Source organism: Stigmatopora nigra, chromosome 14 (assembly GCF_051989575.1).
Source record: "Stigmatopora nigra isolate UIUO_SnigA chromosome 14, RoL_Snig_1.1, whole genome shotgun sequence".
Classification (NCBI taxonomy): domain Eukaryota; kingdom Metazoa; phylum Chordata; class Actinopteri; order Syngnathiformes; family Syngnathidae; genus Stigmatopora; species Stigmatopora nigra.
Genome location: NC_135521.1, coordinates 5,391,038 through 5,399,019, shown reverse-complemented (window position 1 = coordinate 5,399,019; position 7,982 = coordinate 5,391,038). Strand labels below are relative to the sequence as shown.

General features: G+C 46.0%; 3 protein-coding genes across 6 annotated transcripts; 2 read left to right on the top strand and 1 right to left on the bottom strand.

Moving 5' to 3' along the window:
• Positions 1–1,100: 1,100 nt before the first annotated feature.
• On the bottom strand, positions 1,101–5,341 carry LOC144207586 (uncharacterized). Of its 4 annotated transcripts, none has more exons than XM_077733126.1 (6): positions 5,134–5,341; positions 4,942–5,052; positions 4,310–4,625; positions 3,351–3,619; positions 2,420–2,531; positions 1,101–2,258 (listed from the first exon to the last, which is right to left on the bottom strand). In XM_077733126.1, the coding sequence occupies exons 3-6, from the start codon at positions 4,596–4,598 to the stop codon at positions 1,342–1,344; spliced, it is 1,587 nt and encodes a 528-aa protein (XP_077589252.1). In that variant the 5' UTR covers positions 4,599–4,625; positions 4,942–5,052; positions 5,134–5,341; the 3' UTR covers positions 1,101–1,341. The 4 variants fall into 4 exon arrangements, with proteins under 4 accessions (XP_077589252.1, XP_077589253.1, XP_077589254.1 ...); XM_077733127.1 differs by having other exon boundaries at positions 4,942–4,985; XM_077733128.1 differs by lacking the exon at positions 4,942–5,052 and having other exon boundaries at positions 3,351–3,616; positions 5,134–5,340.
• A 107-nt stretch (positions 5,342–5,448) lies between these two features.
• On the top strand, positions 5,449–6,476 carry LOC144207587 (macrophage migration inhibitory factor-like). Its single transcript, XM_077733129.1, has 3 exons — positions 5,449–5,827; positions 6,017–6,189; positions 6,271–6,476. The coding sequence occupies exons 1-3, from the start codon at positions 5,720–5,722 to the stop codon at positions 6,335–6,337; spliced, it is 348 nt and encodes a 115-aa protein (XP_077589255.1). The 5' UTR covers positions 5,449–5,719; the 3' UTR covers positions 6,338–6,476.
• A 125-nt stretch (positions 6,477–6,601) lies between these two features.
• On the top strand, positions 6,602–7,374 carry LOC144207588 (macrophage migration inhibitory factor-like). The gene is made up of 3 exons (XM_077733130.1): positions 6,602–6,917; positions 6,988–7,160; positions 7,234–7,374. Exons 1-3 carry the CDS (start codon positions 6,810–6,812, stop codon positions 7,298–7,300), a joined length of 348 nt encoding a protein of 115 aa, XP_077589256.1. The 5' UTR covers positions 6,602–6,809; the 3' UTR covers positions 7,301–7,374.
• Positions 7,375–7,982: the final 608 nt, after the last annotated feature.

Below are 7,982 nucleotides of genomic sequence, written 5' to 3'. Positions count from 1 at the left end.
AATGGAAGACCTCAAGTTTGAAAGAGTAGAAATATTGTAGTTTCCGCGAAGGCAGCGGCGCATGCGCTCTCTCGCCTGCAAGTTTTACCGTAATAACCGCACAAGTAGGACCACGCAAACCACATTCAAACAGACATTTAAGAAACACATTTATCTAACACAAATTGCAGTCGCCACTATTTGCCTTTATCCGTTTATCAAAGTTAAAATGGACTAAGAAGAAGAAGAAAGTCTTGACAAATAGGAGTCAATTTGCTTTTCGAGTGGGGACTCTAATTGTACCGCGCACGCCGGCCAGATGAAGACGCTGTTTCCTCCCTATTTCTAGGGAGGCATAACTTACCGTTTGCATTCATCCATAGTGGTAGTACTATAAATATCTCATATATTGGAGGCCCATTTTCGTCACCTTTTTGTTTTTTCCCCCCTCATTTTCTGCTCAAAAAATCATCAATGAGAAACTAATGATTTAGATGGAGAATGTAAAGGAAAAACTCAGTATGTAAATGTAAAACAAATATTTCTTTGAAAAGACGAAATAAAGAGTTTAAGCAGAGAAATGTAACTTTGGAACACCACGTCTTGTTTATTCTACTTGAGTGGCACATCCTGGGCATTGTGGCCTTTGTTTTCAATGTAATTTCCCGCATGGTTGCCTCACGTCATTCAAATACTCAACACATCAATACCGTAAAACGTGGGTGGACTGTTTTGTAGAAAGGATTTCCCCTGCATATCACAGTGAGAAACTGAAAGTGTGGCCAAGGAAATGTCTAATAATGGGAATCTATAAAGACTAAACACAATGTGGAAAGTCTCAGAAAGGAAACAAGAAGTCTCTTCTCAAAGGTCTTGTGGTCTCAGGGTTCCAATCCAGCTCAGTCCACCTGCGTGGAGTTTGCATGTTCTCCCCGGGTCTACTCCGGTTTCCTCCCACATTCCAAAAACATGCATGGTAGCCTAATTGGACACTCTAAATTGCACCTAGCTAAGGGTGATTTGGTTCTTTGTCTCCTGGGATTGGCTGGCCACCCATTCGGGGTGTTCTTATGTAGAGGTACCAGGTACTACTACTATATGTAAATAGTAAAAAGAAGACATTTTTGATGAACCAAAAAGGTTTATTTTTTGATACAGACCTTAGACAAATGTACAAAATACAGTCACTTTAACGAGGGATAAAATGCCACTGTATGCAAGGGAGCCAAGCATCGATACAAACATAAAAATATATTTATCTTTATAAATAATTACAAATCAGATTAGCATTATTTGAAACATTGTTTCCTTTCCGCCAGTAAAAGATCAAGTGGAGTTGGAGGACGAGTCCAGCCATTTTTTTCAACAACACCGATGGCTTTTGAGCTGCTCGGCATCACGGACGTTGAGCCCGCAAACGGTGCACTGCGCCGCCGTCGTCGTTTTCTCGCCGTTGTGAATCAGCTGATGCCTCTTCAAGTACTCCACGCGACTGAAGCGCTTTCCGCACGCCTCGCAGCCGTAAGGCCGCTCGCCCGTGTGAATCCTCTGATGTCGCTCCAGGTTCCCCAGTCGGCTGAAGCTCCGCCCACACAAGGGGCAGCGGTGCGGCCGCTCGCCCGTGTGCACCAGGTGGTGGCGCTCCAACGAGCGCGAGTGCGTAAAGCGCTTGCCGCAAATCTCGCAGCAGTGCGGTCTCTCGGCGGCGCAGGCGCACTCGTGGTTTTTCAGCGCCCAGGCGTGGCTGAAGGTGTTTCCGCAATGGGCGCAGGGAAAGAGGCTCTCCTCGCCGCCGGCGTTGGCTAAATGTGCGCCCCCTAGCGGGCAGGGGTGTTCCTCCACCTCGGCCTCGGTGGGGAAACCTCCCCCACACTGAGGGCAGAAGTGGAGCAGGTCGGCGGTGGCCTCGTCTTCGCCGCCGCTCTCGCCCGCGCTTCCCGTGGCGGACGGGATGTGGGCGTGCTCGGCGTCGCCAGCCTTCGCCTGGCTTCTCTCGAGCTGCCGCGATGGTGTCCGTCGCTCCGCATCGCCGTCCTGCTCCAAGCCGTCCAATCCGATGTACTTGGGAGGCGAGGCTTTTATCTCGGCGGCGGGCTGGGCGGGCCGCGATGCCTCCGTGACGGCCTGTTGGCGGCCCCTCTCCGCCCTCAGCGCCGACTCCAAGCCCCTCAGCTCGTCCGCCGTCATGCCGGATTCCGATTTGTCCCCGGAGACAACGTCCCAGTCGTCGTCCGCTTTCTTGGCCGAGGCAAGGCTCAGGGGACGATCCGTGGGATCCCCTGAGAGGGAAAAAGTGAAATGAGAAATCGGATTTCCTAGCGGGTGAAGACAATTTGGGGATTTTCGGACCCTTTTTCTAGTGTTCTGTTTACCCCAACAATCCCAACATGCCAATCAATTTGCAGTTGTGGTTGTCTCCAGTAACGAGGCATCGGCGCACCTTCAATTTGTGATCTGGAACTTTCGGGAAAATTGTGACTTGACGAGTCCAGTTTCAGAGCCTCTTTGATCAACTTGAAAGAAGTGGGTTGATATCCATCAATTTCGGGAAACTGTGTAGACAAAAACGGAAGAAAATGCCGTCACAACTTGTTTGGCGGCACACCACCACAAACAAAAACCATTTATCGCATACCCAGGAAGCTGCAACTTAGTTCTGACAATGGTGCTGAAAGATGAGAATCCACAGCCACTTTGAGTGAATTGGACATCTATTGTTGTCAATGGCAGGCAGTGACTCCATTTTGCATGACTTTCTTGTCATTTTAGGCTACTCAGATTTCACTTCATGTACATTTTAGAACATTTCTTCTTGATTTGGGGGGAATTTGGGGATGCTTGTGGTTCATTTGTGGGTTTCTGCTGATTGCTCATTTTAAAAGGTTCCTTGTTAGGTCATTGACCATGACCAAGCCCGCTTCTTCAGTCTCCGTTTTCCAAGTCTCCAAACCTCTAACATACTTGTGATACCAATGATCAACTCATCGGGACCCTGTTAACGATCCTAATTGTTTCCTTCAAGTGTGTGCGGGGGAGGGGAGGTTGGAAACAGAGTGGATATGTGCTCTCCAAGACCACAGTTGGTGAACCTTGCTATACAATATATGGTCAAATAAAATGACTTGCTGACAGTAAAAAAAAAAATGCAAAGAGTGTTTATGCCCTTTGTTTAACTGAAACAGTGATCATTGTAAGTAACCGTGATTTATCCAAGTCATGTAAAAATCTGTTATTAAGTTTTGTCAAATGATTAGACCAAATCACTTTTGCGTGCTTGTCGTTTAAACGTGGCCTCGAGCTCTGTGAAATTTCTCCAATCATTTTTCAATGGTTATCGCCCCATGTTTTGTAGCTTGCTTATTGGTCCTCACCTCCTCTTTGATGCCGGTGGTCTCTTCCCCCTCATCGGTGAGGCTGCGCTCCCCTTCGCCTTCGTCTTCCACATCCCGCGCCACACCATCCTCGTCCTCATCCCCCCTGGGGAGCTGGACGAGGTACATCAGTCTGGAATCGTTCCCCCCGTGCCCCGGCGCCGTCGTCGCCGCCACCGCTACGGCTCCGCCTTCTCCGCCCTCCTCCCACGAGCCTCCGGGCCAGCCTCTGCGATAGGCTGCTGCGGGGCCCTTTTTCGCTTTGCCTGCTGAGTAGAAAAAGAAAACGTGAGGACGGGAAGGAACGACAAAAGAGGAGGAATAGGAGGAATAGGAGGGAGAGTGATGATTGGAGGAGAGGAAAAAAGGTGGGGGCGGAGGTGAGGTTGAAGGAGAAGTGGAGAGAGAATGCTTAATTGGGCTGGAGGAGGAGGAGAGGAGTGGGAGAGAAGTGCGGGGGAGGGAAAGCACGGGAGAAGGAAGAGGAGGCGGGGGCGGCATAGCGGAGGAGGTGGGGGAGGAAGCTTCAAAGAAGGAGGAGGAGGGTTTGTCTAGAGAAAGAGGAGGAGGAGGGTGTCGAGGACAGATGGAGGAAAAGGCGGAGGATAAGGAAGGAAGGAAGGAGAAGGAGGTAGAGGAGGGGGGTGGAGGAGGGGGGTGGATAAAGGACGACAGAGAGGGGGGAAGAAAAAGGGCAGAGACCAGAGGAGGAGGAGGAAGGAGGAAAGAACAGCGTCTCAATACACAGAGAAGAAAAGGAGGAGGTGGTAGAAGACTGAAAGGGGGGTTGTCAACGCACAGGAAAAAGAAAAAAATGGAGTAAGAGGAGGGAGTCATCAGCCAGATGGTTTGCAACAAAACAAGTGTCTGCTTTGAAGCCTTGCCATTCAACTATATAATCCCCATTCTATCATTTGCCCCGTTATCAAATAGCAGCACAAACAACGGCGCCCACTTACGGTCCGTCTCCATTTTCCGTTTGTGATGTCCTCCTCCCTCTTCGGCGACGGCGCTTCGCCGACTGGCGGCCCAGCCGGCGCCGTACACGCGCTCCGTCCTCAGCTTGTTCTCGGTGAGCTTGAGGCGTAGCTTGAGAGCGTCGTTCTCCTTGCGGTTGAGGGACAGCTCCACCAGGTAGTTGGCCACCGTCTCCTGGAAGAGTTTGGTGATCTCGCACACGGACGAGCGGATGAGGCCGTCCATGACGGCCGTCAGATGAGTCTCGAACGTGGTCACCGATTCCTCCATCGTCGCGGGGACGGGTTCCGATGGAAGCTGGAGACGATAGGTATGTGAGAGCGTTAAGGCAGACCAAAAATAAAAGGACTCGAAACGTCCGTTCAAAACTAGGACACGCCCCTAATAAAACTTACCTGTGGTTAGTGCAATGACGTCAGTAGGTGGAGAAAGTTTCATTTGTCAATAATTACAACACAAACTACAGTCCCAAAAAAAATCTCTCTTCTAGCAACGTTAAACTTGTTAAAATAAATGAACATATTATTAGACTCTAACTGGAAAGCTAATAAATGCTTTCTCTCCATACAAAGATGCTAAAGCATCATGATACATTAGATATTAATTTAATTACCTTAAATGCCCCATTCTCGGCTATTATGGGAAACTCTACAACAGCTGAATGTTAAGACAGTCGTTAAAAATAGTGAATCGAGGAGAATTTGGATAAAGTGTAGACAGAAATCTGCAACAACAGAGGGGTTGCATTATTAGCTATTGAGCTAAGGCTACTTTGCCTTTAAGGAAGAAGAAAAAACATACGCACCGTACGCTTTGACGCCTTGGCAAATCTTGATATTACGGAAAAGAAGCTTGTTTCAACGGTCTGGACGGAGGTTCGGTCCGATTGGAAAGCAAAGGTAGAAGGCGACAAAGGAAAGCGCCATCTAACTTCTCCGCTGTTTCCCACCGCGACTGTCAGTGCTTTCCCCCTCGCTTGCCTGCCAATCAAGCCTGGGGGCTTTGCGCATGCTCAGTAATGTCAGAGTCCTACGGGCACGAGCATTTGCGCCAATCACTTTTGGACGGGTGGTGGCGCTATGAAAAACTCGTGATCCCAAATGAACGACTAGCTGAAATTACACACATTTTCCTAAATTATGTGACTAGAAGACTTAACATATATAGTGCACGCAAGCAGAGTAAGCTTGCACATGGTCACTATTAACGTTCTCTATAAACAGCCATGCCACATCAAATATGGCGAATGTGCTGACGTATTTGTACTAGCAAAAAATGATAGGTCTACTTATGTATAATGTATGGCTAGGTAGCGCTGAGTGTCCGGAACCGCTCACACCGTCGAGAGAAGCCTGTTTTGGAAGAACATCCAAACACCACAGATTGAAATCATGCCGATGTTCATCGTTAACACCAACGTGGCTAAAGGGGACGTGCCGACGGCTCTGCTGTCAGAAGCTACCCAGGAGCTAGCCAAAGCTACGGGAAAGCCTGCACAAGTAAGATTATAATTCTACAGGATAACACGGTCTTGCTCAGTCATTTGCATCACCCGAGAACGACTCCCGTCTTGTTTCACTCATTTTTGTTTTGCATTTCATCACGTTTTCTAAATGGATGATCTCATGCGTGGTCTCGTCACGTAAGGATCTATTTTTACCAAATATGTATACTTTCCCCATCTGCAGTATATTGCAGTGCAAGTCATCCCAGACCAAATGATGGTGTTTGGAGGCAAGGGAGACCCGTGTGCACTTTGCTCCCTTCACAGCATTGGGAAGATCAGTGCTTCCCAAAACAAGCAGTACTCAAAACTACTTTGTGGACTTCTCAACAAACACCTGGGCGTGTCAGCGGACAGGTATCCTAAACTCATGAATTAGGATTCCAAAGGAAATGAACACAAACACGGTCAGAATTTCTTTTGTGATCTCTCCTTTAGGATCTACATTAATTTTGTGGATATGGATGCTTGCAATGTGGCCTGGAACAACACTACTTTTGGCTGAGGTGGTTTTCATCCTCAAATGAAACGCCATTCCAATGGTTTGAAGAAGATACCTTGTTATTCATTTACTAGCGTATATTCAAAATAGCTTAGCATCAATTGTTTCCTTCATCAATAAAGCCCATCTGGTATTACATAAATGTGTTTTTTCAGTTTTTCATTGATGCAAAATCATACAGAAACATTGCTGCCCTAATGAATGTGTTACAGTGTCGTAACGATGTCACCATTTTCCCCTCAAGGCAAAATTGTAACTAGACTCTAGCCAGGCGGGAATACATAGCAGAGTTATTTTTTCTGTTGAGGGGTTCTAATGTAAACTTAATTAACGACATTCAAATTGACTTTGTTCTCCACTTGCCAAGAAACCCGACAATAAAAAGGTTCGCTCCGCCTCATGTTTTAATCCTCGCGACTTCTGAAACATCAGTCAAACCTTTTTTTTCGGAGAAAACCCAAAGACACTTGGAAACATGTCCATTTTCGTGGTCAACACCAACTTCCCCAAAGGGAAATTGACGGAGGCTTTCCAATCAGAAGTCACCGAAGAACTGACAAATTTAATGAGCAAGCCTGCACAGGTATGTCCAGACGTCAATTGATGACAGTTGATGAGCATGATCTCATATTTGATTCTCTTCCGTTCATCAGTTCTTTGCTGTACATTTCCACGCCGATCAAATTATTATGATTGGTGGAAATTCCGACCCGTGTGCCATCTGCTACTTCGAGAGCATTGAAAAGCTCAGCTCTGATCAAATCAATGAATGCTCGAAAAAACTCCATGGACTACTCAACAAACAATTGGGCATATCTCCTGACAGGTAACACGAATCTTCATTTTGTGTGTGTTCTTCTGATATGCAAAATTCTGTATTTGTCTCCACGTTCTTTCAGGATTATTATTAATTTTGTGGACGTGGATGCTCGCAACATGGCCTGGAATGGCACCACTTCTGCCTGAGCTAAAGCTTGACCTCCTAAAATACAACGTAATTGACCTCGTTGACCAATTTAAAAATGACCGAGTCACAAAACCATATGATGTTGACTTATTTCATGTAGCGTTTGCATTGGTGTTTCATCTCTGCAATAAATTTGATCGTGAAATACATGTGTTCTCGTGAATTGTCTCACTTATTTGCAATGCTAGAGTATAAGTGGTGAAAAAATTGATTGTGTAAACATCCGTATGAAAGGCAGTTAGTCTTTTAGGTGTTGCTAGAAAAACTTGTTTGAGCTTTTTAGATATTGACACAAGTCAAAGAGGCAAAATAATTAGATAGATTCCCATAGATTTAATATTTGCTAATAAACCATGCAATATTATCCCCCAGGTTCTGTTCACTTAGCATTTTTACCACCTTCAGTGTATTTCCATTTTGGCTAATAATCAAATTCTCACATTCAAGTGCCATCAAAAGCAAAATAGTATGTCAATTGAACAAATGTTTGTTTTCATTTCATTTTATAATTGCCAAAAAATGCTATAAAACGTACTTCAGAGTGTCGACTACATTTAAATCACTTTCTCGGCTACACAAATGTACATTTTCTCTGCTAGAGTATGAATAAATAATTTTATTGATGTCACTTGTTTATTACTAGACTGCTACTAGGACTTAGTAATTTCTGGTTACATCTTT

Bases quoted from the DNA above. Each gene is read 5' to 3' on its own strand.
- LOC144207586 (XM_077733126.1), bottom strand. From the start codon at position 4,598: ATGGAGGAATCGGTGACCACGTTCGAGACTCATCTGACGGCCGTCATG. The intron at 3,620-4,309 runs GTAAGTGGGCGC...TTTTCTACTCAG, and splicing joins ACGGAAAATGGAGACGGACC to CAGGCAAAGCGAAAAAGGGC. The intron at 2,532-3,350 runs GTGAGGACCAAT...TTGTCTACACAG, and splicing joins CCACCGGCATCAAAGAGGAG to TTTCCCGAAATTGATGGATA.
- LOC144207587 (XM_077733129.1), top strand. From the start codon at position 5,720: ATGCCGATGTTCATCGTTAACACCAACGTGGCTAAAGGGGACGTGCCG. The intron at 5,828-6,016 runs GTAAGATTATAA...CCCCATCTGCAG, and splicing joins CTACGGGAAAGCCTGCACAA to TATATTGCAGTGCAAGTCAT. The intron at 6,190-6,270 runs GTATCCTAAACT...TCTCTCCTTTAG, and splicing joins CTGGGCGTGTCAGCGGACAG to GATCTACATTAATTTTGTGG.
- LOC144207588 (XM_077733130.1), top strand. From the start codon at position 6,810: ATGTCCATTTTCGTGGTCAACACCAACTTCCCCAAAGGGAAATTGACG. The intron at 6,918-6,987 runs GTATGTCCAGAC...TCCGTTCATCAG, and splicing joins TAATGAGCAAGCCTGCACAG to TTCTTTGCTGTACATTTCCA. The intron at 7,161-7,233 runs GTAACACGAATC...ACGTTCTTTCAG, and splicing joins TTGGGCATATCTCCTGACAG to GATTATTATTAATTTTGTGG.